The 25,955-nt window shown below is 46.3% G+C and overlaps 13 protein-coding genes across 13 annotated transcripts; 5 read left to right on the top strand and 8 right to left on the bottom strand.

The window, feature by feature from the left end:
• Window positions 1-627: 627 nt before the first annotated feature.
• J7337_012192 (uncharacterized protein) lies at window positions 628-3,077 on the top strand (the record flags this gene model as incomplete). The annotated part of the gene is made up of 3 exons (XM_044829722.1): window positions 628-1,146; window positions 1,201-1,794; window positions 1,845-3,077. The coding sequence occupies 3 exons, from the start codon at window positions 628-630 to the stop codon at window positions 3,075-3,077; spliced, it is 2,346 nt and encodes a 781-aa protein (XP_044674638.1).
• A 296-nt stretch (window positions 3,078-3,373) lies between these two features.
• J7337_012191 (uncharacterized protein) lies at window positions 3,374-3,809 on the bottom strand (the record flags this gene model as incomplete). The annotated part of the gene is made up of 2 exons (XM_044829721.1): window positions 3,374-3,682; window positions 3,708-3,809. The coding sequence occupies 2 exons, from the start codon at window positions 3,807-3,809 to the stop codon at window positions 3,374-3,376; spliced, it is 411 nt and encodes a 136-aa protein (XP_044674637.1).
• A 594-nt stretch (window positions 3,810-4,403) lies between these two features.
• J7337_012190 (uncharacterized protein) lies at window positions 4,404-5,342 on the top strand (the record flags this gene model as incomplete). Its single annotated transcript, XM_044829720.1, has 1 exon — window positions 4,404-5,342. One exon carries the CDS (start codon window positions 4,404-4,406, stop codon window positions 5,340-5,342), a length of 939 nt encoding a protein of 312 aa, XP_044674636.1.
• A 366-nt stretch (window positions 5,343-5,708) lies between these two features.
• On the bottom strand, window positions 5,709-6,244 carry J7337_012189 (uncharacterized protein; the record flags this gene model as incomplete). Its single annotated transcript, XM_044829719.1, has 2 exons — window positions 5,709-6,014; window positions 6,116-6,244. 2 exons carry the CDS (start codon window positions 6,242-6,244, stop codon window positions 5,709-5,711), a joined length of 435 nt encoding a protein of 144 aa, XP_044674635.1.
• Window positions 6,245-6,517: 273 nt separating this feature from the next.
• J7337_012188 (uncharacterized protein) lies at window positions 6,518-7,165 on the bottom strand (the record flags this gene model as incomplete). Its single annotated transcript, XM_044829718.1, has 2 exons — window positions 6,518-6,930; window positions 7,021-7,165. The coding sequence occupies 2 exons, from the start codon at window positions 7,163-7,165 to the stop codon at window positions 6,518-6,520; spliced, it is 558 nt and encodes a 185-aa protein (XP_044674634.1).
• A 1,087-nt stretch (window positions 7,166-8,252) lies between these two features.
• Window positions 8,253-9,689, top strand: J7337_012187 (uncharacterized protein; the record flags this gene model as incomplete). Its single annotated transcript, XM_044829717.1, has 1 exon — window positions 8,253-9,689. The coding sequence occupies one exon, from the start codon at window positions 8,253-8,255 to the stop codon at window positions 9,687-9,689; it is 1,437 nt and encodes a 478-aa protein (XP_044674633.1).
• Window positions 9,690-9,956: 267 nt separating this feature from the next.
• On the bottom strand, window positions 9,957-10,588 carry J7337_012186 (uncharacterized protein; the record flags this gene model as incomplete). The annotated part of the gene is made up of 2 exons (XM_044829716.1): window positions 9,957-10,373; window positions 10,424-10,588. The coding sequence occupies 2 exons, from the start codon at window positions 10,586-10,588 to the stop codon at window positions 9,957-9,959; spliced, it is 582 nt and encodes a 193-aa protein (XP_044674632.1).
• A 978-nt stretch (window positions 10,589-11,566) lies between these two features.
• J7337_012185 (uncharacterized protein) lies at window positions 11,567-13,126 on the bottom strand (the record flags this gene model as incomplete). The annotated part of the gene is made up of 3 exons (XM_044829715.1): window positions 11,567-12,181; window positions 12,365-12,826; window positions 12,905-13,126. 3 exons carry the CDS (start codon window positions 13,124-13,126, stop codon window positions 11,567-11,569), a joined length of 1,299 nt encoding a protein of 432 aa, XP_044674631.1.
• Window positions 13,127-14,320: 1,194 nt separating this feature from the next.
• J7337_012184 (uncharacterized protein) lies at window positions 14,321-15,356 on the top strand (the record flags this gene model as incomplete). Its single annotated transcript, XM_044829714.1, has 3 exons — window positions 14,321-14,429; window positions 14,521-14,792; window positions 14,850-15,356. 3 exons carry the CDS (start codon window positions 14,321-14,323, stop codon window positions 15,354-15,356), a joined length of 888 nt encoding a protein of 295 aa, XP_044674630.1.
• Window positions 15,357-16,742: 1,386 nt separating this feature from the next.
• J7337_012183 (uncharacterized protein) lies at window positions 16,743-17,384 on the bottom strand (the record flags this gene model as incomplete). Its single annotated transcript, XM_044829713.1, has 1 exon — window positions 16,743-17,384. The coding sequence occupies one exon, from the start codon at window positions 17,382-17,384 to the stop codon at window positions 16,743-16,745; it is 642 nt and encodes a 213-aa protein (XP_044674629.1).
• Window positions 17,385-18,395: 1,011 nt separating this feature from the next.
• J7337_012182 (uncharacterized protein) lies at window positions 18,396-19,941 on the top strand (the record flags this gene model as incomplete). The annotated part of the gene is made up of 6 exons (XM_044829712.1): window positions 18,396-18,564; window positions 18,618-18,860; window positions 19,016-19,145; window positions 19,208-19,256; window positions 19,358-19,423; window positions 19,594-19,941. 6 exons carry the CDS (start codon window positions 18,396-18,398, stop codon window positions 19,939-19,941), a joined length of 1,005 nt encoding a protein of 334 aa, XP_044674628.1.
• Window positions 19,942-20,240: 299 nt separating this feature from the next.
• Window positions 20,241-21,075, bottom strand: J7337_012181 (uncharacterized protein; the record flags this gene model as incomplete). The annotated part of the gene is made up of 3 exons (XM_044829711.1): window positions 20,241-20,486; window positions 20,541-20,735; window positions 20,893-21,075. The coding sequence occupies 3 exons, from the start codon at window positions 21,073-21,075 to the stop codon at window positions 20,241-20,243; spliced, it is 624 nt and encodes a 207-aa protein (XP_044674627.1).
• Window positions 21,076-24,216: 3,141 nt separating this feature from the next.
• On the bottom strand, window positions 24,217-24,909 carry J7337_012180 (uncharacterized protein; the record flags this gene model as incomplete). The annotated part of the gene is given in 2 exon segments (XM_044829710.1): window positions 24,217-24,228; window positions 24,247-24,909. 2 exon segments carry the CDS (start codon window positions 24,907-24,909, stop codon window positions 24,217-24,219), a joined length of 675 nt encoding a protein of 224 aa, XP_044674626.1.
• Window positions 24,910-25,955: the final 1,046 nt, after the last annotated feature.

The raw sequence follows: 25,955 nt of genomic DNA, 5'->3' as shown, positions 1-25,955 counted from the left end.
CCCCATTTCAACGAGTGAATCAGAAGAGATTTCTGTCCCCGTTGTCTCCGATACTGACGCTCAACCTCACAAACCGCTGCCAGCACCCATGTCAGTCACCTCAGCTTCGGTCCCCGAAAGTAAGCTCGAATACAGAGAGCCCATGTCCAAGAGAACAGAGTCTACACCAATGACCGTCATAACTCAGATCACTGCGTCTGCTCGATACCCGCGTCCACGAGTATATGATAACGAGCAAAGGGTTGTTCAGTGTCCGTGCTGCTGTCAGACCTTGCCATTAGCAGAGGCTAAAAACAACAACCGATGGAGGTGAGATTGCCCGTCAGTATTCTAGTTTATCATTTGTTTCTAATGCCTTTTCCAATGTATAGAAAGCATCTAGTAGAAGACATACGTCCGTATACCTGCATATTTGACAGCTGTCCTACACCAGATGTGTACTACAGCAGTAGGTCGATGTTAGAACAGCATTTTCGACAGGATCATCCACCAGTTTGGGTATGTCCTTTGTGTGACGAAGGGTCAGTTTATCCGACCTTGAGTGAAATGATGGATCACATTCATAAGGCCCATCCGGACAACGGGGAGGACATCTCATCGATTATCTCATCGTCTGCACAGACTAGAATGGGCATAAAGAGCTGTCCCCTCTGTGAAATTAACGGTCAACCCGACTGTCTAGAACTCATAGATCACGTCCTGGAGCACGTTCACGACTTCTCACTCCGGTCTCTTCCATGGCCCAGATCCTCAGAGGTTGATATGGGCGGTGAAGTCGGGTATTTCAACCTAGAACGCGGCGAGCCTGCTGCTATCACCGAGTGGTTGGATGCTTATGAACATGAGATGGGGAATATTGACCCTACATTGAAGTTAACCACCTGCGACTATGGAAGATTGGCTATCATGACCGAGCAGATGAGCTCTGATGGAAAGGATAAGCTCGGCCTTGATATCGGCTTTGCTGACGAGCACGACGGTGAATCTGCTGAGGCCGAGACTGATATTTCGCAGCTTACAAAAGAGACTCTTGAATCGGTGAAACAGGCCCGTGATGTGGTCTTTTGCCATCAATGCGAGGCTAGATGGTATAGAGATGTAGATGGAATGCAGTGTCCCAAATGTCAAAGCGAGTTTGTCGAAATTGTGGGTTGCCTACTACTATTTCCTACGTGTAATAAGACTAACGACTGTCAACAGATTGAGCCAGAAAGTAGCTCTGAGAGTTCGGATCTTCTCGGAACTGTTATGAGGCCTGGCTTCGCTACGGTAGATAGTCGTAGTAGATACAGTGAAGACAGCAGGCATTCAAGCGACGCCACAGGCTCCAAACCAAACACTCAGGAGTCTACCTCCGGCTTTCGAAGGCTCACTAAGCGCTTCTTCTCCCGCAAAAAGGCCGATAACACTGAACCGCAGAAGCACATATCAGAAGCCACTAACAACTTGATCCGATTTCTCGGTTTGGACGAAAAGTCTGTAGCGAACCAGAAGGACTGGAAGATCCTGATCAGCATTTACCATAGGCGGTTAGAGTCACCTACGAACACACAGTCTATGTTTGCAAATTTCATCAGAGATGTTCAACATGAAGACATTCCGGAAGACTGTCGACCAGTATCTGATTTACATGGCTTCTTAGTAGCTATGACCAAGTTCTATTTGAATCCTTTGAAACATCTACCGCCGAAGGACCTTACGAAACCTATATCAAACTACTTTATCAACAGCAGCCATCGGACTCTCATAAATACCTTGATAAATTCTCGCAACGCTGGTGATGCAATAAAAGTAGTAAGTTAAGCAAACAACCGAATATAATGACAATGTTGACTCATGAGCAGGCCCTCTTTCTTGGGTATCGATCTATTGATTTGGATATCTGGAATGGTACTACTGATACAGAGCAGCGAGACTCTCAAGTAGAACAGCCGCGAGAATCCAAACCTGCGCAGACTGTCAAGACATTTACTAGGCTTTTAGGTCCTAACAGAGAAAGCAATGCACCAAAGCCTGTGGATCTGAAGACCGGCGTTTCCCAACGGGGTCATATGAATTCCCCTGCAGAACCAATCGTCACAGATGGCTATACTCTTATGACGCCCTGCGGCTTCAGGGAAGCCTGTCAATTGATCAGAGACTTTGCCTTTGTTGGGACTGATCTGCCTCTGATCGTCAACCTCGAGGTCCACGCAGACTCTAGACAGCAAGAGTTGATGGTTAAGATCATGACCGAAGAGTGGCACGATATTCTGCTTGATAGGCCACTTGAGGCCTGCGACCCACGATTTCAGCTACCAACGCTCGAAGACCTCCAAGGTCGGATTCTTATAAGACTCGGAAGCTTTACAAGTAATTTTGCTCGCAGCAATGATAAAGCCGACGACGGTCTGCCGGGCGAGAGTGATCACAAGGCAGCGCGAGTCGCCATCATACAGCCGCTGGCCGAGCTAGGAGTTTACATGCGACGCGAGCGATTTGAGAATTTCGATACTCCGCGGACAAAGTCCCCTACTCACCTCTTCTCCATGCAGGAAGACAAGGTGCAGGACCTCATTTCAACATCTGCCACCGAGCTTTTCAGACACAACCAACACTACTTTTTTCGTGTCTATCCGAGCCAAGCGAGACAAGGTACTTCAAACCTTGATCCCTTACGCTTTTGGAGATACGGCATTCAAATGGCTGGAATCGTCAGTCATAACGTCGATGAGGGCATGATGTTGAATGAGGGAATGTTCGCTGATGAGTCAGGGTGGGTTCTGAAACCCGACAGCTATCGAAGCTCAAAAATGGACACATCAAACGACCTTGAAGCAGGTCCAAGGAAAAGCCTTGATTTGTCTATATTCGCTTTCAAAGATCAGGAGTTCATGACCAGTACCGGCCGAGAAATCAAGAACCTGGCGTCATTTATGATAGTCTCGCTTCACATTAATGACGAGGAAAAGCCTCGCATACCACGACAAGAACTAAACACCACAGAAAATGAATCAGGGGCTTTAGGATATAACCTCAACTTCCTTGTTACAAGGGCAGAGGCTACTATTATTCCGAAACTCTGCATCCTCAGGTGATTAACCTTCCCTTATCATAGATGAAACTAATATTGTCAGGTTGACATTTGTGGAAGGCTTATCAAATGATCATCTCTTCGCGTGGGCCAGTCTAAGACTAGATCGCTTGAATCAGGGGTTTCGGCTAGTACAGCTTTACGACAGCAAAGGGCTGAAATTGATGCAACAGAGGATACTTTTAAAGTTCAAGATCAGATGGGAGTAACAAAGGCACATTCTAGAAGTCAGTTTGAATCTGAATAAGATCTTCATTCTAGTACCTCTCAAGTACTTCTCAGCCTTGCAATGTCGATTGCCTACTCAATGGTAGCATTAATCTCCTTGGCAACGCGAGCAAGCGCAGCAGAGTCTAGCTCCCCAGCCTTATCCGGCAGAACCATGCCCTCAAATGGTTTGCCAGAATCCTGGATCAAGGTCTCAATGCCCCGACCATTTTCGACTGAAAAGAACTTGACAAAGGCTGATGCAAAGTCCAACTTGAAGCTTTGACCAGCCGAGATAACCACCGTCTCACCGTCGTGAAGCTCATTCACACCCGATGAGCCTTGTAGCTCGACTTGAAGCTTGCCCTCGACGATGAAAAGACAGTGGTCGATGGTCGCGAACTTGACGTATGATTAGAAGACTGACTTTTTTTATGTGCTTGATGATTCGATGCTTGAAATGGCGAACCTCCCTCCGTCCTGACTGGCGAGAATGAATGGGCGAGACATGACACCGGCGGACATCCATCGTGGTCCTGTGCTCGATCGGAGATAATGGTCGGCCCCGCAGTCGATCGGCCCCGCGATGCAGGATGGACTCAACCCAGATTGGGTAATTTCCATAAAGTATGTCCTTGAGTGACCATGCCCTTGTTAACGTAGGCTGAGATTACATTACTTTATAAGTATAAATTCATTATCGAAACAGTAAATGTTTGTCTAAGATATAAAGTGCATTAACCAACAAACTTATGTCGGAAGCCAATCTTATTTCCGCTCCTTAGATGTTAGTTAGAACAAATACCGTACGCTAGGAACCCAGGCCTGAAGGGCCTTAAGAGATGCATATGCATGGACTGTCACAGTCGTTCGGATCGCCGGTCTCCACCACCGCAGTTCCGAAAACATGCCTCTGGTTAGAAATGGGAAATACTCTAATGTAGTCTAGACTGGCAGAGGAGCCAGCACGATCTAATTTGCAAAACAGCTTGTTTATCCTCTGATCAGGGCCTTTGGGTTAGAGCCTGAACAACGAGTTATTGCTAGTCTTGCAATTCCAGCTTCACATCGCCCATAGTCCCACAACAACAAGTCTATTCTCTTGTAAAGCGTAGCTCTCAGCATGCATATTCTCGGCCTTTGTAACGGCTCTGTTCATGGAAACTCTGAGATCCTACTCAAAGCAGCCCTTAAAGCTGCTAGAGTCCCCGATTTGTCAATCTCTATGTCTTGGATTCATGTACCTACCGTTGCACTTCAAAGACAGCACCTACCCTTCCGAGATGATCCATCTGTGATACCGTATCGCAATGATGGAAAAGAACATCAACCAGGACAGAGGGAGCCTGACGACCGTGAGTCTGTCTTTGAAGCTATCATGGACGCCGACGCCATCATCATTGCCAGTCCGGTATACAGCCACCAACCTGCCGGAACACTGAAGGCGCTTACAGATGCTATACTTGGTCCTTACGCTGATGTGTGTATGGCGTATGACCTCAAGTGTCGACAGGAAGAGGGAGATGAGTCTGTCAAAGACGTGAAAATTGATCCACGAGACCTCAAGCCTCGTGTGGCTGGATTTATTGCTGTTGCTGGGTCTAATACAACATTCCCGGAACAGTGGACAATGGCTCTACTGACAATGCAGACGTGTATATACCCCATCCATTCCCGAGTGATTGATCAGGTTGTGTTAACTGGGTATGCAAGCCCAGGAGCTGTATTGGCGGATTCTGGGGCTGCTCTCAAACGTGCTGAGCTGCTGGGTCGTCGCGTGGCTAGTCAGATGGGAAAGCCATACGACGAGGCACAGTATCTAGGGCCCGAAGAGAGTGGCAGTTGTCCTTATTTCCATCTGCTCGAGATTGAGTTTCGTGAAGAAAACAAAGTTGTCTGCATCACATGCGGCGCAAATGGCATTCTGGAACTGGGCCCTGGGGGTAATATTCGACCGAGATGGGAAGAGGACTCGACTGTTAGTTGTCTGACCCTCAAAGGCAACTTGAGTTCTTGTAGATGTCAACTGGAGGAATTTGAGTTAGCAGGATACTATGAATGAACTTTAGGTATGTGATCTTACCGGGCATCATGGGAAGCTTTGCCATCTTCCATTCCCATCCTATAAAGGCGATGAACAACGAGCCACCGACGGCGAGGAAGCTGATAGAAAGTGGCGAATTCCATGAGAAGTATGAACCTCCTTGACAACGAAATTAATTATGTTAAGCTTCACGTTGCTTGAAATCTTACCTCCAGAAATAGGGATTAGCAAAAGAACAATACCAACACCTGAGACCCATGAGCCCACCCAATCGATCTTAGTAGTCCCTTCCTTATAGCAAATAGTTGCCGGCTTGAAAGGGAGAAAGAAAAAGGCCAAGGCAGTGGTGATGAAGGATAGTGGTGTCAAAAGCCAGAAGAACGCTCACCAAGATGACCTCTGCATGATGCCAGCGGCGATGAAGGGTCCGATGATATTACCCAGTCCGACAGTGGCACCAGCGATGGCTTGGATCTTTCCCCTCTGCTCGAGGCTGACAATGTCCGAAATGATGATGTTGTTGAGGTTCAAGACACCTCCGCCGCCGATGCCGGCGAGAGCCCGAAAGACATAAAACATGACTGCATTCTGGCTAAACGAACAGAGAAAATCCGAAACACAAAGAAGTAAAGCGGCAGATATGAAAACGACCTTGCGGCCAAAGACATCGGATAGTCTACCATAGAGCATCTGGAAACAGGTATTGGCGATCAAACTGGGAGTACCAGCCCATGAAATGGTGGCCTCGGCGTTGAGATCTTTGGCAATGGTGGGGAGAGTCACTGATATACCATTTTGATCAATTGTGACGAGGAGTAAAGCCGATGAAAGGGTGGCGTGGCGAGCGCGATGACTAGTTGGCGTCGAGGCAGGATGTTGACCTGGTTGTGAAGAGCTTTCTCATCCTTGGTGAGCACCATTTTTACTTTACCAATTGAAGAATTGAAAGAAGAAGATCAAGAGCAGAGTTGAAGAATGAATTGAGATGTTTGCGATTACTCTTCTCCTTGGGCTATTCCTAAATGGGGCCGTTCACAATTTTCGGACCTTGTCCGCGGGATTTGTCCGAACAGTATGAGTATAAGTCAATAAAAGTGGTTTAGTTTGATTATTGGGGTAACAAACATATCCAGTGTCATTTCAATATTGTCTTTTATTTCAATCTTTCTAGTGAGGGCATGCTAGCTGATATTTCACCCCCATGTAGTTCCTGATACCACCACGACAGTTACTGGAGAGGGCGTTATCGTGGCGGCGTTGGTGATAGTAACGGCAACTGTTTCGACGTCGGTCTCAGTAAGATATTCCACATCAGTAGCAATTACAGTCTCGACATCTGTTTCTAAGGCCGTATCCACATCGGTAGTATAGACAGTGTTGTAGTCTGTAACATCAACGGTATTGACGTTGGTAATAGTGACGATCTCAACTTCGGTGACGGTGACAATGATGGGTTGAGAGACTGTAAGACTCTTGAGGTCTGTGATGGTTACGGTGCTGTAATCTGTCGCGGTTATTGTCTTGAGGTCAGTTATGCTGACAGTCCTCTGACTGGTGACAGTAACGTAATTTGTCGTCTTGTAGTAAACCTTTGTGAAGCTCTTTACTGTAGATGTGAATGTTTTAGCGTTGACAGCATTTATTGTTGTAGTAGTAGGCGCAGCTGGTTTGTTGGTGATATGACATGAACACGCACTGCTCACGTCGCTAGCGCCCTTGAGTGGTAAGTACGCAGGGACGTTGTTATTCACTTGTGCGGCTCGTTTGGCGTGCTTAAGACGGGAGTTAGTCGAATCCAGAACAATGATAGGCTGAGATGAGACATTGTAGGGACTTGACATACCGTCGCTGAGGGACAGACCTTATCGTACCAATGAAAGACGGAACCAGCATCCCTCCTGGTCAAGACAGTATACCTGATAAATGTCAATACAACACTAGCACGACAACGTGTTGTCTTGTGTGAAGTCGGAGAGAAACAGTAGAATGGTTTACTTACATCAAGGCGTTGAAGCATGCACAAAGCGAATCATAGACCGCAAAGCTCAATGCGTCAGGCTGTGCCGAACAATACGATTTGCATGTGCCAAAGTCATATCGTCCCGTGTCTTGAATGATCTTATAGTCGCTAGATCCGTAGCCCTGGACCCCACACATGTATTCTAAGGACCATCAATTAGCCATTCTCTTCTGAATTTAGAGTTCCAGGAGATCTTACGGGCTGACTTCGTTGATGTGGCAGGTTCCGCTCTGTTGAATGTCAGTACATTACTTCTTCCTGAATTCCACCTTGTGATAGCTTACGTGCTGCTATACTAGGTATTAGTTATCTAAGCTTCACTAACTGCAAACGGTTGAATCAGGAACTCACGTAACAATGACAGTGGTCGGAACTTCCTCTGTGATCTGTATGGTGCCAATGCTTGTAAGATCTGTAGTAGATGTCACGTAAACGGTAGCTGTAACGGTACTAGTGATGCGCTGTGTCACTTGCTGTGTCACTTGCACTATGGCACTCTGAGTAACTTGTGCTATGTCTGTACTGGTAGCATCATCTGTCTGGGTGCTTGTTATCCTCTGAGTCTTTAAAGCGGCGACACTAGCAGTGCTTGTTTTTGTGATTGTCGTGGATGCGGTCTTCGTTGTTTTTTTCCGGGCGATATGATTAACAATAAAGCTGACCCGCTTAATAACGACTACCCTGACAGGTTGTGCTATCCATTTTGTTGTTGAGGTTGTAACGACAGGCGTAATAGTGGAAGTTTTGGTGATTTGAAGATACGTCGAACAGAAGGCAGACCCGTCTGCCTTGTTCTTTTTAAAGGCTTTAAGCTTCCCCTCAAGATCTCAACCTTTGCAGACTTGGAGAAGCTCACATCACATGACACCATCCTCTGCAGTAACTCGTCATCTTTCAAGTCAAGAGAGATGATAGAGGGTCTGAAGCCGGAGACAAAACGACGCGTTCTGAACATGCACTATTACATGCCACCAGACTACCGCGTCGTCGAGCTCATGACCGACGGAGAAACCGACGAGACCATCTTCCCATTCCTCTATCATAAGCTTGAGGAGATCAAGTTTCACCCCTACATCGCACAGAAAGAGTCAACGGGCTTCATATACAACCGTCTCTGGGCTGCCATCAAGCGAGAGGTTCTGAACATCCTTGCAGAAGAGGTCTCTACTCCAGAGGAGATCGAGAAACTCTGGAGGGAGATGTGGTATGCTAAGGAGAAGGGACCTGTTGCGATGATGGACGCTATTGGTCTTGATACTGTGTCTTTTATTGAGCAGCATTACATTGCTGAGCGTGGTTTGCCTGATACGCCTGTCAAGTTTCTTCAGAAGTACATTGATGAAGGCAGATTGGGAGCCAAGTCTGACAAGGGAGGGTTGCTCCCCCCAAGCAAGCTTGTCAACTCCGATCATGAAATCTCGCTCTACTTCTTAGACATTGGATTGTCAAGTGGGAACGCAAAGGATTGTGTCTCAGCTGGTCGCGTGTTGCTGGGTTCAAGTGATGCGAAGCCCATGAAGACACTCGTCTCAGGCCAGCGCATGCCTGATGGTATCGACATCTCAAAGTCCGCCGGAAAGCTGTTCTGGACTTGTATGGGCAATCCTTCGTCCAACGACGGTGCTGTTCTCAGTTGCAATCTCGATGGTACGGATCTTAAGGAGATTGTCCCCCAAGGTCTGGTTCATACACCAAAGCAGCTGACTGTCGATAACAAGAACTCAAAGCTGTACTTTGCTGATCGTGAGGGAATGCGGATCATGAGATGCAACTTTGATGGCTCTGACCTCGAAACCCTGATCCAGACTGGTGACTGGCAGGTCGATGAGCATATGCTAGACCCTACAAGATGGTGTGTCGGCATCACCGTGTCGCCTTCCACTGGCAAGTTTTACTGGACACAGAAAGGCCCATCCAAGGGAGGGAAGGGTCGTATCCTTCAAGCCAACATTGACTTTCAGCCAGGCGAAGATGCAAAGACCAGGACAGATATCGAGGTACTGTTCCAAGGCTTACCAGAACCTATTGATTTGGAGGTCGACGACGATGAGAACGTCCTCTACTGGACGGATCGAGGCGAGCTGCCGGATGGTAACACCATCAACCGCGCCAAGCTAGAGGCAATTAGCAAGGTGACTCACGATGGTGCAAGCAAGCCAGTCATTGATTACGAGGTTCTTGCTCGGGGATTACACGAGGCCATTGGCATCAAGCTTGACTCCAAGAATTGTCGTCTCTTTGCCACGGATTTGGGAGGCTCGGTGTACCAGTTTGATATGGAAGGAGGTGACAGGAAGAAGGTATATGAAGGGTCTGGAGCGTTTGTTGGCATTACTGTGGCGTAGATACTGTATGAGCCTAGAATTTGACATCCCGGAATTCGTCGTAGTAAGGTTACAGTATCTTACTACTGTGGCATATGGAATATCCTTCTCTAGAAAATAGATTTTAACATCTCGCTATATCTGCTCTAGTAATCTATAAAGGCCGCGGCAGACTGCCAGGAGTTCCACTGACGTGGCCTAGGAGCCATCGGCCTGGTGCGTAACACATACATAAACGGGTTCCAATCATGAGTCATTGTGGCCGAATCCGGTGAAGATTTCACCGGCCTACTGATCATCCTCACAGGTGTTGGTTTTCCGCCTAAAGACGCGCGATACCACCCGCCATATCTTGCCAGGAGGCTTGTCCTCACTAGCCCTGCGAACAAGCCACCACTGAAGCGTCATAGCTGCCATCGCACTGTTCCATACGAACGCTACCATCATGCCCACCGAGAAAGAGAGTGAGGTGGAGATATGCCTTGTGCCGCAAAGACTCATGACTTGAAAGTCGTCGATTCCGTCGGGCAGGGCAAAGCCAGAAAGCATGAGCACAGCCTGGCAGATAAAGATGTCGGTGTAGTTGACCATCATGTGTACTCGGCGCCATTTCCTGCTTATAGAGATCTTTGGTCTGAGGTTGTTCTCGATGAGGTATACTCCTACTGCCAAAGTTGCCAAAACTGCCGTGACCAAGCCAATGATCTGGAGTATATATGATCAGTACTGTTCTGTCGATACGACATGCGACTTACCCCATGTTCTGTTCGAAAGTGGTCTGACGACCCCATCCCAGTCAGTCCGCATAGCAGGCCAATGGCCAGAAGAGGGAGGAAGAAGACGCAGAAAAGTATCTTCTGCCATTTTTCGATCCGAGCTTTAAATAAGGGTCGCTCGATGAGTTCGCCAAGAGCGATCATTGTCGAAAAGATCAGGATGATGGGGTATATAATAAAAAAAGCAAGTGTCATGGCGGCCACTAAACCCCTCTTAGTAAGACATCGAGTACAAAGCTGACAACTTACCGTGTATACTTGTTAGTATAATCATCATGGATTTCGAAAGTGTATTAACGTGATAGCTGTTCTTGGGAAAGTCGATCAGGTAGGTGTTGCCTGAGCTCGTGATGTTGATTGGACATTTCGGAACCTGCATATCCGACCGACCCGTCGATGTGAGATTTCTTTCGAGTTCCGTTCTTAGACCAGCGATCCCTCTGTTGAGCCAGCATGTTGAGTGACCTGTCAAGATGTCCAAGTTGTTTTGTAAGAAGTCGGTGACATAGAGTTGGTTCTGTGTTGTCCCAAAGCAATATTGTCGACGTGATTCTTCATCTGATCGCGGCACGTTGAAGTCTCTAGTTCTCGACAAACTGTTGATGCTTACACCGGTCTCACCATTTACGTAGTCCAGATTGTGCGTGGCGACACTGTTGACCTGGCCTAAGAGTAGTAATGGCACGGACCATGCCAGAAGAAACAGTTGTTGAAGGCGAGGCGTCATCTTGAGAACATGTGTCGATGACGATGGAGTGGTTAAACGAAAAAAAGGAGTCATAACGGGAAATATATCTAATACTGAAGCCACGGACGATGTAACCGCGCGAGGGGCTGATAACTTTGCTTACGTTGCGCATGAAGACACGCGTTTAAAGTTAGATTGGAAGCTTAGACACTTTCCCGCGGAATGCCGAAGTGAGAGGCAGGACGGCGTGGTTGAAGCTAAAATCGTGGCTAAAAATGATTAGTCGTGCAGGGGGTTTGAGGTATATAAATAAGTTGGTCGCATCCTAGCATTCGAAATACCAAGGCTACAGTTGACACTATTGCAGCCGGACAAAAAGAATGACATAATAACATCACGCTATCAATTCATGTTTCTTCTCTGACCGAGAATATTTACATATTCTGGTGCACATTCGTACGCTTCAGAGCTACCTGCTCACTGCGCCCAAACATCCCCAACATCAGAGGCAAAGGTATCATCGCCATGGCCAACAAAGCCTGGAAAACAGTAAAATCCTTCATGTTGCGAGGCGGGTCAGCACTCTCAGCAGCCTTCATGCCGTTACCGAGGATGATGAAGCAACCTCCAAGTAACTGACCGCCAGCCCAGGCAGTAGTGCTAGTGATCTCGGCGCCCGCGGGATACGAGAACTCCGTCAGAACCTCTAGGACAACAGGAACGATGGAGAGCGATGAGATGCCGATGCAGCAGAGAATAGCGTATAGTGCACCGATCTCCTTTGTACCTGGGACCCATATCAGAGCCAGATAGCAGAGTCCACCGACTACTACTCCGCACTTTGTTACGAGGACAAACTTCTTGGTTCGGTCGATGATGGGCGCTGTGATGGCTGAGAATATGAGACCTAAAGCGATAAGGAGACCGCCCCCAATACCGGCCTCGGTGTCTGAGAACCCGTAGGGCGTGACGATCTGGTTGATCAGGGACGTTGTGGCGACGAAAAGGCCAGTGTAAACCCAAAATGGGATGATGATGAGGTAACATTCCTACGATCGAACTAATACGCGTAATGAGGGTAAGATCTTGGTCCGTTCGATATGGTGAATCGATGATGGGGGTGTTGGCGGTGCGGCAGGAATAAAAAAGCCAGGAATGGCGACTGCGGATGACTATAATGATGAGCTTCTGAACGACTACCGGGGAAAGAGGATCGGAAGGTTGAGACATACAATGATGGCAACGTATAAGACAACAGAAGAGATATCACTAGGTTCGGCCGCCCACAACGGAACGACAATAGATCCAATCGCAGCTCCAGTCGGATTCGCAAGACTCATCACAGCCGTGGCCGTCACGCGCCCGTTACTCGTGAACCACGTTTCGGAGAATCGCGTTGGGGCACTCAGAACGAGAGACTGCGACATGCCCAGGAGTGCTTGAGCGACAGCGACGACGGCAACTTTATTGCCATCGGAGGAGTAAGACCCAGCATAACGGACCCAATTACCGATGAGGAGAAGTGCGCTGCCGCTGATGAGGGTTGGACGAAGACCCCAGTCGAGAAGCTTGATGGTGACGAAAGTCATGGCGAAGTTTGCAAAGACGAAGATGCTGCTGAGCCAGTTCACCATTGATTCGTCTACTTTGTAGAACTTGGCGGTTGATGAAGTGACGGGCGCGAAGGTGAGCCACTGGAGGTGTCGTTAGTAAACAATGCCTTCGTTGAGGAGATGCAATTCTGTTCGGGAGAAGAAAGGCGAACGACATACCGACCAGCTAACCATAAAGTTCATCAGTGTCAACACTACAAGCCCGAACCAACGGATCTTGTATGTTCTGTAGGGCCGTTCAATACTCCCACGCCTGACAGAGGAGGTCGAATCGTCGGGTGCAAAGACCGTTGGAGAGTCAGGAGTTTTCTTATCCATGTCGCCCGTGGACTCAGTTGCTGGAGCTGCTTCAAACACGGAGTTCTGAGATGTTGATGCCATTGTCACTGTCTACTTGGTGATGGTTCAACAAAATGTCATGAGCTTAAATGAAAGGCTCTATGGAAATAAACGCAGGGGGGGCGCGCGACCTGACTGGCATCTCTATCTATTCTATTACATATGCAAACGCGTATCATTGTGATACCTGAGTCAGGCAAAGATCAATCACTATCCCTATGTACCCCGCAAATGGATGTTGCTTTATCTTAGATATGCCGAGATCGACAATCAAGTCTAGACTGTCTATCACAGAACGGGCCCGCGGGTCGCGAGGCGCGGGTTGCGCGGGCCGCCTCGTTTCCCTGCCTCGTTTTCTCAACATTAAGCCGATTGCCCATTGATCGGCCACGATGATTCCCCCCGACACTCCGCTCGTATTGGGTTTCATGTTGTATTCTACACCGACTCTATCGCAGTTAAGCATCAAACGTTGACTCATCATCACCCAGTGAGAGGAAATGGGCGAGGAACATTCCCCAGAGTCAGTAGGCCGAGTGGTAAGACCTAATACCCAGACTGGATAGTAAAGGTCGAGAATCACAATCTAATACTGACTTTCATGTTGGCGTAGTGCGACCGATGCCGTGTTCGAAAGGTAGGCTGTGCCCTTATCAACGTTTGTACAGTGACTAAAATTGAAGGGATAATAAGATCCGCTGCGATAGATTATTCCCGTGCTCCAATTGCCGAACTGTCCAAAAAGCCTGTAGTTTGGTTGGATCTACGCACGGGATACGGCAATCCAAACAAAGAGTCCTCATCTCCTCACAGTAGTAAATCTCTCCGCCAACAGTATATTAACCGGAACAAAGCGCAATTTGATTGACTTTATTGAACAACAGCGAACAAAAGATAGATCGCATAGAGAACCGTCTCGAAGGTATTGAACAGCTCTTGCGTAGGGCCTTCGATGAAGAACCCAGCAGCAGGAGTGTTCCGAGACCTCCCGCGTCGTTGCCCACGGACTCTTTCAATGTCTCCCAAGACTTTGGAGACAGCATCGTCAATGGACCGAGCCATGTTGAACCAGAGGTGGCTTTGGAGGGCAGCAGTTCTATGAAGGCTGCTACAGTATACGCGAGCGACTTCTTTCAGACTGTGCTTGGACAGTCCCCTGCCGCTGATACGAGTACGCGCGTAAACGCTGCATTGTCGTCGCTGAAACAGATGATCGAGATCAATAGCTATCGCTCCATGGCGGATCGAATGCCGCCGAATCGAAGAGAGACTCAGAATGATGGAATACGAGACCTGGCAATGCCGCCTCTGCAGTCGGTCCTCATGATTCTCCGAGAATTGAAAGGTATACTTATCCTCAAGCAGAATCTTTGATGGCGTGCTGATGATATGGGCTGACACTTGGGCAGAAACAAAAGTGGCCACACTGACCGTAGTCACCCTCTTCATCTCCAAAGACAGACTTATCGACTGTTGCCGAGAGATATACTTCGCCGTCGACAACTTCTCACTTCCTACATTCTTGATCGCCAACGCAACCCTTCGTTATCTATTTCAGGAAAAGGCCCAAGCGTCACAGGATCCGTTATCTCGTGAGGAATATCGCAAGCTGTCTCAGCTGTGTCGGGACAACCTCGAGACCGCAATGAACAAGTTCAACGTTCTCGCTCCGCCTAGTCTAGAGAAAGTAGAGGCTTTTATCTTGGGAGTTAGTATCCAACAGGTTCAGTTATGCTTCAGAAAGATGTTGACATGCTTCAAATAGGCCATTTACGCCATCGAAGTATCGCAGCCAATGGTTGCTTGGCAACTCGTATCTGCTGCAGCAGGGACTTTTCAGACTCTTGGCTGGCATCAACTTGTCCCTAAGATGGATAGCGCCACTGATCGGAAAATCGCTCTCTTCTGGTTTACTTACCTCCTTGACAAGGGTCTATCTTTGCGGCTGGGTCGACCGGCTGTTATACACGATGACGAGATTACGCTACCGGAAAGATTTGACAAGGCAGACGTACCAGGCGGATGGAGGGACTTGCTCACGCAATGGATACGCCATTCTCGACTCGTTGGTAGGGCCTATCAAGATCTGTACAGTCCGTCTGCGCTTCGAAAATCAGCCCAAGAACGTGGCGAGCGAGCAAGGAATTTAATGGCATCACTGAAACGAATCATGGATGACTCGTTGATACCACTAGGGAAAGCACACCTGATGGAACGCAACACTGTGGACTTTGGCTCAGCACTGAATAGAATGATCAAGACAGTTCTGTAGGCTGATGAGGTATGGTACTGGACCACTCTGACGTTTATACGCAGAGCTATCCCCTCAACTCAAGGCGGGCATGGTGCCGTTAGTCCTGAGTGTCTGGAGTCTGCTAGGATGGCCTTTGAAGCGCATGGGGAGTGCATGAGGATGACTGACCCCAGCTCAGAGACAAAGGCTCTATATCTGCTATGGTAATGTTGCCTGATCGCCTATTCCATATCACGCACTGGGAGAGTTCTAACGAGTTAATCTGTAACAGGACGATTATCTATACCCCATTCGTGCCGCTAATCGTTGTATTCTGCAATGTAATCGAAACTTCCAATCCAGAAGACATTCGCATCCTGGGAGAATTCTGCGAATCGCTGAAGCCACTATGCGGCATATTCGAGGCCATCCAAGAGCTACACGATCTTTGTCAAGTTTTGTATAACCTGGCAATCTCATACGTCGAAGCGAAAACGCAAAGTCAAGGGGGTCTTGATAAAATGGTCGAGGATGGGTTCGATGCTCAATCGAATGGCACGCAAGGTGCAGTGTCGTTTAGTAGCAGCTATTTCGATACCTTTTCTGTGGGATCGGGTATTCCGGCACCTCAACTGAATGATCATGTTGCACAGGTTAGGGACTGGATATCGGGCAATATGCATTGGATGGATGTATCGCAAGAGGACTTCTCAGAATTCTTGGCACAGTTATCATAGCACAAGCGCAGAAAGTAATGGGAGTATACCTTTTATGAAGTCTTTCTGGTGATGAAGTCGTTAAAGGAAACCAAATTTGGTACTTGTTGTCTGTACTGTGAGATTTGCAAATGTGTTATTGGCAGGTGAGACTTGTGCCTGACACCTTAAACCCACTGACACAACTTAGAGGTGGGGCGTATTAGATGTTGAGGGTGTGCAATTAGACATTGGTAAGCTTTCTTCCATTCAGATGTCGGAGACCCTTGACTTCAATACCACGACACAGCTTACATGTGCGTTCCCAGCCAATGAAAGCGAAAGGCCGGAAATATACAGAATAGCTTGAGAGGAAATGTATAGCAAGTGAAGAGAGAGGACCTCTTATCAACTGCAGTAAGTAGTAAAGATCCCTGAGGAAGCTTATCCTGGCCGCGGAGCCCGACGCTGTAAAATGCTGGGCTGGAAGAGTACTAGACAAGCGACTACACATGAGCGTTTATCGTACCTGCCCAGCGTAAATTCGTCCTAAAGCTATTGGGATCAAAGTCTCGGAACATCCAACCAATCCTTATACAACAGAATAAGATACAAGGACAGAAAGTAGAGAACCAATTATATTCAGTTACAATAAACATCCAAGAGTCTAAAACGCTACTGCACTAATCTAAGCTAATATAGTAGAGGCACCCACGCCCAGAAAAGCCCTTCATCGACAGCAAACTTCCTGTTCATTCCCGTTACTAACACCGTTGGCGGGGACCAGCACACTCTTGTTGACAGCCTGGGTACTAGGAGGCACATCAAGAGCAGGATTGCGGTCAAAGAAGTCAGCCGGCTTCAGCGCAACAGTGATAGCCTCAGCAGGCATAACTGGGTAATCCTCCACCCTCGGGTTATGCGTGAGTCCATACGTCACCCACGCGACTAGATCTTCGCCACGGACATTATCATTCCGCGCCGCGTAGTCCGCCACACCATCCCTCTCGATCATGCTCTGGTTCGTCCACTTTGCTCCGGTCCAGAGATCCTCATCCTTATAGCGTGTTACCCACATGTGATGCTCTGCGAAGCGAGCGCGCTTGCGGACGAGGGAGGCTGGATCGGCCATGAGGAGCTGTGCTGGTGGGGCTACGACCTTGTAGCCAACTGGGTTCTTGGAGATGGGGTTGAGCTTCTTCTCGTTGACGATCTTGAAGACTCGGGCCTTCTGTGGGTCGAAATCCAAGGCGCAGCTCTTTTCGACATAGGTCTTGTGCACCTTCCACGCGTTGCCGTAGGGATTCTCCTCGGACATGGGCAATCCGATGGAGTCTTCTTGCACGAAAGTATTCTCAAGGTCGTCGATCATAGGGTCGATACGCAGGCTGAAGAGATGCTGGTGGTTGGCGGCTAGAACACCGGGAGAAACGACGTTGCCCCAGTGGCCACACCGCGGAGCACCGAATACCCTAGATCGCCAAACTTTGGATCGAGAACAACATGTGGATGGACACAGTCAGGTGGGGTCTCAAAGCATGATGCAGTGCCGAGACTATGAGTCCTATGTCACTATAGCGAATTTTAGTCTAGTCATGGACTATTACTAGCTTCACGAAAGTTTCAATATTCTGATATATCATCACCTACAGTAGAGAATTGAAATATCACGTCACTCAGCTATCTGTTTCGATCAATCGCCAGAACTCTCTACAGCCATCATTCTACCTTCAACATATCTACCCAAGCGCACTCTAAGCCTCGGAAGCTGAGGATTATTCACGTCGGTGCTGGAGCTTCAGGTCTCATGACTGCTTATAAGGCCGAGCGGATGCTTCAGAACTATGAGCTGGTCCTCTATGATAAGTGAGCTTAGACCCTTTTTTTCGCTTCGATGCAGGTTCTGACGTGATTTGTCCAGAAACCCAGTCATAGGCGGGACGTGGTATGAGAACCGCTACCCAGGTAAAGCAAAAACTCTTCTCTCACCAAAGTCCCTTCAAGACTAACGTTTCAGGATGTGCTTGTGACGTACCTGCACATATTTATACGTACTCGTTTGAACCAAACACTGAATGGTCTCGCTACTACGCAAACTCTGCCGAGATTTATGAGTATTTCCTCAGATTTGCAAAGAATTATGATTTTGAAAAATATGCTCAGTTACGAACGACTGTGATCAGCGCGAATTGGGATGAGACCGTAGGGAACTGTAAGTTACAGAACTAAGCTTGCCATGGTTGAGATACTAAGACCTTCGGGCAGGGGCGGTTAAGTTGAGCCAAGATGGCAAGGAAAGAATGGACCATTGCGATGTATTGATGAATGGATCAGGAGTCGTGAACAAGATGAAATGTGAGTAAATCACACGGACCATCTTAAGATGTTACTCATATTCTGGCAGGGCCCGATATATCCTGGCCGATCCTCGTACAACGGCACCATAGCTCACAGCGCGACCTGGGACCCCAAGATTACTTGGGAAGGCAAACGGGTTGCACTTATCGGAACAGGCTCAAGCTCTGTTCAGATGCTACCAGAGCTTGCAAAAGGTATGTCCATCAGAACTGCGACTTTGTTCAATACCAACGAGGACCTGTTCTAGGTTCAAAGAGCCTTCACGTCTTTGCCAGAAACTCCGTATGGATCGTCCATTCACTGGGCACAGATCTCAGCAAGGCTAACGAAGACGCCCAAAGTCCTTCTGAGCAACCAAGCACCCAGATTTATGCCGAAAGGGATAAGGATGAGTTTCGTAAAGACCCTGCGACACATCTACAGTATCGCAAAGGTCTTGAGGCAACCTTGACACGCAACTTTCCATTCTTTCTCAGGGATTCACCAATGAGTCAGTGGGCTACTGCTGCCATCAAGCAGAATATGATAATTGGTTGAATAGTTTGTTGACATGAACTTTGCAGCCTGGTAACGACTACCTAGAGAGTTTGGTTCAAGACCGTAAGTTATACTGCATCGTTAGCTTCTATGACTAACACCCACCAGACGTAAAGGTTGTCTTTGAGGGCGTTTCAAGATTCACTCCCACTGGACTTGTCACGAGCGAAGGGAAGGAGTTTGACTTCGACCTGATTGCCTGTGCTACAGACTTTGACATCTCATATACTCCTCATTTGTAAGTACACAAACTTGCTCAGGACGAGTCTATCGTCTCGCAATGTCACTAAATTGTCGTAGCCAAATAACCGGTATCGATGGAGTCACCATGAAGGACGAATGGTCCGAGGTATGTGAAACACAACGCACTTCATGCAGCCGGAAGAATAACAACTGATTGATTCGGCGTCACCAGAACCCAAATATTTACCTTGGTATGACTGGTCCAAGTTTCCCAACTACTTTGTCATCAATGGACCAACCGGCAACTGGGGTCAGGGATGTGTGCTTCCCTCGGTGAGTCAAGGCTGTAGGCTGTGCTATAAATGCTCAGATCTAACTTTGTTAAAACTAGCACGAAGTTCAAATTGAGTATGCCATGCAATGTTGCATCAAGATCCAGAACGAGGGCATCAAAGCCATGGAGGTGAAGCACCATGGAGGTGAAGCAACTGCCCACGACACAGTGGAACGAGCACCTCGACAACTGGCAAAACAAGTACTCCGTCTGGGCCGGCAACTGCCGCTCTTGGTACAAGGCGAACAGAAAGGATGGACGGGTGTATATCTGGCCTGGCAGCATGCTTCATCTGCTGAAAACGATGAAGACGCCTAGGTTCGAGGACTTCAATATTACCTACAGAAGTGACAATGTGTGGGATTTCTTGGGTAATGGCCGGACTCAGATTGAGGAACTGGATGAACGTGGTGCCGATGTTGATCTTGCCCCGTTCATTCGTGATCAGGATGTTCCCTGGGCAATTGATAATTTTTCTACTGTAGAAGCAGTTGTGGACTGGGAACACAAGCTTTGAGTGCCTTGATACGCCTTTTCTCAATTGGTTATTACGATACAATAGTCTATTTGCCAAAGGTTACATGAAAGAGTTACAGTGCGTGGAAGGTATTTTGTATAACAAGTCCTAGAACTCAACTTAGAGCTTATAATTAGGTCAGTCGTAGTTTGAATTCGTACTAGCTTCAAGGCACCTAACTAGCAAGTTTACTGTTTTGCATCACAGCCTCTGCCTGATGGCATACCCGGTGACTATGCATCCTTTACTTCCTCAAGTATAACCCAAAGATACAGCTCTTTCGTGCTGCGAGCCAAAGGCTAAGCTCGAAGAAAGTCCAACAATAGGTCATTTGCGGAAAACAGGTTTTTCAGAATTGGTACCTTGGCTTCATAGATTGCTTGTAGCTGCTGAGGGGTGAGATCCATCAGATGTTCTCGCTTCAGTGCGCGTGGGTTCTCTGCGCCGCATTTGGCTGCAATGGTTTGGACGTCAACGATGCAGGGACTTGTATTCCCACTATCCTTATCTCCGAAAAGGAAAAAGACGGCTTTGGAGATACAGGGCTGTTTAAGTATTAGTCAAACGCGTAATACCATTAGGAGTAGGGTTCAACGTACTGGCGTCGCCTTCAGGTCGGTGTTAACGAAGTCCTGCATTGCCAGAGCCTGATAAGTTCCCATCGTATCCTTGGCTTTAGACATATATGCAGCATTAAACCAGGGAGCGCAACCTTTCCAGTACTCTTTGAGCTCCTCGCTTCCGTTATGAGTCGAGTTGGCGTAGTGATTGTAATCACGGTAAAGGTATTTAACCTGCAGGTAAAGGCAATACGCCTGGCCTTCCCTGTTCCAAGATATGGTTAGATCACTACCTATAGCCCCCTCAGCGTCGCTTTTCACACCGTTCTTAAAAGGTCAGTATACAGTATACCTGAAGTGTTAATATAACAGAAGTTAAGAAATGACTTACTACTTTAAAATTATAATTTATGCAGTTTGCTTTTGGCTCTAGCTCTTTCTCCAGGCCAGCTATGAATGCATTTGTAAAGGCCGTTTCTCTTCCTTGGGGCTTTTCGAGATTTCCAGTGCCTGCCTGGGTGCCTTTTCTCAGGGCAGCTGCGAGTTGAATAAGATCCTGGCGCTGAGCTTCCATTATAGAGTCGGTAGAAACAATTCCGAATTGATATAGTATTCTGATATAACAGGTCAAGTATATAGTCTGAAGATTGAGGAATTTTGTAATTCTATAAAGATTTAGAGAGGCAAGGAAGTTAATATAATTGATATAAGGTTTTATAGCCTGAAGAATTTCTACGTAAAGTTTATAGGTTACTGCAATTGATTGTAGTCTTGGAACTTGACCTTGCATTGTGGCTGGCTGAAATCCCATATATAGGCGCTATGGGGTTTAGGCTACATTTCAGCTTTCAGCCGTTGGCTTTCAGCTCCCCACGTTAACTTTCAGCTTTCCATTTGCAGTGGTTAGCTCCGCAAGTTGCGGTATTCTCGTACCCCTTTGGACTCGATTTATTGCCAATATAGCGGTATCACCTTCCAAATTGGTGGAAGTATCGTACGATCTATCCACGAGCGGGGCTGGTGGCGGGAGGTAGTCGCCTGCGCATCCCACGGTTCATAATAGTCAAGCGCTACAAGTGATACAAGTAACCTGGACGTGGAGACCTCCATGGGCTCTTTGGTTGTTGGAGTTGATCATCCTTGGCTTCACACGGGGCTTCTCGCATATTACGAGCTTGACGCTGCTCCAGATTTCAAGATCTCACCTGGAACTCAGGCCGTCTAAATGGACGCCGAGGAGCATAAGACGATTGAGACAGACTAGGCTCAATTCCTTCATACCCCCGCGCCTTCATTCTCGCTTGGAATGTTGACCTGCCCTTCCAAGCTAACGTCACTGTAGGAGAGGACCCGTTCTATATTTCTTCTTCTCATAAGTTGTCCAAATCAAGCCCAAGAAGTAAGGCCGAGCCGACCGCCAATGGGATGCAAATCTCTCTCCTGGCTCCACATATTGTGGCTTGGGTGTCAGAGCCTTGAGGCCGTAACCCTGCGTACTTTAGCCTACCGTTGGAGACGCCAGCTCCAGCACCGCCTATTGTTGTAGCGACGAAGGCCAGCAGCCCTGCACTTACTGCTGTTACGAGATGATTTAAATGCCAGATTTCTTCTTTAAGGTATCGAATGTGAATTGTGCGCTGGCCTATCAGGGTTTTACTTTCATTTTTTCTAGTGTAATACTCAACTGGAATATTGACTTGTCAGTAACCCGACCCGCCTTTGCGATACTGCCGTAACGGAAGCGAAATTACTACTTGCGATATGCTAGCTATTTACATCAGTGACTACGGAGGTCCGTACCAAAAGTCTTTGCTGGAGGTGACTGTGGCTGATGAACCCACTTTTATGAAGATACCTGAGATACATTAAGCGAAATAACACTCACTGATCACAATTAAACTATAGTAGTTATAGCCAGTAATTTAAATTGATGATACCCCTAAAGGTCCTGTAGCTATAGGGATACTATAGGGCAGTCTCCCTATATCTCTCTTTATCTCTTGTATATCTATGTACCTAACAGGGATCTGTGATTGTGGCGTAAGTTATCTTCGGCAAAGACTTTTGGTATGAACCTCCGTAGGGATTAAGTCATTAGGTACTACCAGTTTCGAAAGCAATGTTGAGAGCGAAACCCCTGTTTAAGTTTTATGTAGGTTATTGAGGGCTGTCTTTATAACTTCGTCAATATCGTAATCCCAGATCGTGGGTAGCGTCTCCTTCAACTTCTTAAATATCCCGTTAAAATCACTACCAAGCTCACTTTGACCTTCAAATAGTTGACCAGCTCGTCTAGGCTTTTGAACAACCCATTGGGCTCTTTCCTGTCTACACCTATCAAAGGCAGAAAATGCAGCTTCGATATCGGCACCAACTTGGACTCTGTCATGCGCCAGTATAGATGCCAACACAGCAGCATGTTTAGTACATAATCCTGCTCCTGCGCCATGATGTGGCGATGAAGCATGTGCTGCGTCTCCAATGATACATACTCGGCCTTTGACAAAAGTCGGAACTGGATTGTCGCCTAGATCGAAGATAGCCTACTGTTAAATATAAATCTTTATATTTAAAACCTTTATAACTTATTTAATATAAAAGCTTTATTTAACTAAAAACCTAGTCTTAATTATAACTAAATCTTTAATAAGCTTTTCTACCTAATATTACTAGCTTATTTAACTTTTCTTTTTATAATTCTTTAACTAATATAATTATTACTTACTATTTAACTTATTATTAAAAAAGATAAAAGAAATATACCTTTTTTTATAAGTTTATTATATAATATACTTAAGCTTAGTTTTAGTTTATTTTATTAATTATTATTATTTTATTATTTAATAATACTTTTAAATTATATTAAAAAATTATTTTTTAATAACTTTAACTTTTATAGTTATTTTTATAAGTATTATAAGTAAAGTAAATAAAACTTATAAAAATAATATTTTTAATATTACTTTTTAAAATATTTTTAAAAAGTCTTTTATAGTTATTTTTATTACTAATATTTAATTATAGCTTTTAAAGTAAATTTATAATATTATATAATATAAAATATATTAAAAAGTAAAAAAGTAATTAAAGTTACTTATTAATTATTTATTATATAAATATAATTATAATAAAAGTTATTTTAAAAATATTATTTTAAATTAATAAACTTACTTTTAATAAGTAGCTTATTTTATATATACTTTATATACTTTAATTTAATTATTTTTATAAATAAATAATAATTACTTTTTTATATATTTTTAAAGTTAATTATTAAATTATCTAGCTTTTTAATTAAAAGTAAGACTTTAAGTAATTATAAAGGTAATAAGTATATTACTTATATATATTTATTAATATCTTTTATCTTTATAGCTTAGGGGCTAAAGCCTTTTCTAAAACCTGAACTTTAATGCAGTTAAATATAAATAAACACGCTATCGGTCTTGACACACATTGGATGTATACTCACGCGGTCAAGCCTCTCAGTATTGTCGAGGATCTTTAACACAGACGGTCGGAAGCCTTCGAAATCATGGAGAAGATCCTCTTTGGTGGCCGGAAGAACCAGCTGGCTTTCACTTGGCCAGTCGTCGGAGCTTGAACAATATGCCACAACATTCAATATCGTCCCGTGAGCGACTGGATAGCTCAACAAATTCTTGTCCTTCCCCACCTAGGAGTCTCAGAAGTGAAATCAGACTTTGGTCCATGATTAAGAGGTAGACTATAGAGGACGACTTACCCACATGGTGGCATTGAGAGCTCTCTCTTCCCCCAGCACCTCAACTGCTTGTTTCATAGGAATCATTCCTCTGTAGGCGTATTTATGTGTGTAAGGACACTTAGACGATGGGTGATCTACTCCAAATAGAATTTCGCGAACCTTGGACCTGATGCCGTCACAGCCAACAACAACAGCATCCGCCTCTTCAATCGACCCGTCTTGGAAGACAAGGCGGATTCCACCACTGCTATCTTCCTCCGCTGTCTGAAGTTGTTTATTAAACTGGACCACGTCACCGGGTAAGAGCTTGATAAGTTCATTTACAAAGGCTCCTCTGTGGCAGCCTTGTAATCCCGTACGATTCTCGATATGGGACAGAGAGGAGTCAGTAGCGGCCCCGTCCATGCCGTCAAGAAACTCAAATAAGAAGTTTTTCTTAGACTCCCACGTATTGCCATTGGCGACTTTTCTGAAAGCTTCATGTACGCTTGGATCACAAGTAGCCATGGCGTCTTGTGCATTCGGGCTTATTCCTAGGCCGGCACCGATGTCGCTCAAGGCATGCGCTCTCTCGTAGATTTTGCAGGGGATGTTCCTTTTGAGAAGCGAGATCGCGAGGACGATTCCTGCAATACCGTCGCCGATAATGGCGATCTGGAAATCTTTATGATTCTCGGACATCATTTAAATATTGAAATGAATCTAATGTTGGGTCTAGGAAAGAGACCCCATGGGCGGTTGAACGCTGTGTCTTTATATTTCGCCATGCTAAGGTATGCCAAAACAGCCAGTTGTTTGCGCACACTGTATTGCCCAAGTGTAACGTCTGCTGTTACTTGCAAAAACCATGGTCCTTAACGTTGCTTTGACTTCCACGTTTCATCTGCTCTATGTAATCTATCGTCATGCCGTGTCTTCCGAGTTCAGCGGGCACAGCACCGTTACAGTAGATCTCCTGTACGGGATACAGCCCGGAATGGAATTCCGTCGAATTCCGACCAATAGAAGTTTATGTAGAAGTATTATTATATGTTGATGGTTCTAAATTGGAAGCTTAAAGCTTAACTTTATCGCAAGAAATCATTGAAACAACTTGGCAAATACCTAGAACCATTAACGGCCCCGGCCTTTGGGTTATAACCCGGGGCACTAACGGACTCCGAACTGGTACGGCAGCCCCACAGTGCAGATCACTCTTTGATGCTATGCGGCAGAATGCCATTTGTGTTTGAAGTTTCCGCGTATTCAACAAAAACCATCGCATCCCTCGGCATTTTCCATCCGCTTATACAGACTTATCGGAAAGCGAGGCGTAAGTCTCGTGAGTATTGCTACCCAATACACGCTGATCTAAAACCTTACTTCTTTATAGTCAAAGTTTCATAACGGGTCTAACGGTATGTATTTCGGGCAGGAGACGGGCACAATCGGGCGCACAACTCTTAGGAACTCACCTGGTGATACGGAGACAGCCCGGCATAAGCTCCGAAGTCTGTGGACACAACGCACCGGTATTCTTGTGGGTCCTATTCATGAAGAGCATCAAGAAATTTGCCAATGACTATTGCGCAACAGCGCGGAAGAGCAAAGCTATTGCGGATCGAATATCGAAGAACCCATTCTAGCCCTGTAGATAAGTATTTAGAACCTTCAGTCCTTCTTCCCACTCGCCGGATTGAATCAGATTTATCTCACTCCAAAAACCATGTTCCGCGCCTTCAAGCTCC

The sequence above is a fragment of the Fusarium musae genome, chromosome 10, assembly GCF_019915245.1.
Source record: "Fusarium musae strain F31 chromosome 10, whole genome shotgun sequence".
Lineage (NCBI taxonomy): Eukaryota > Fungi > Ascomycota > Sordariomycetes > Hypocreales > Nectriaceae > Fusarium > Fusarium musae.
Note: the sequence above shows the minus strand (reverse complement) of the source record. Positions and strands in the feature narration are given on the sequence as shown.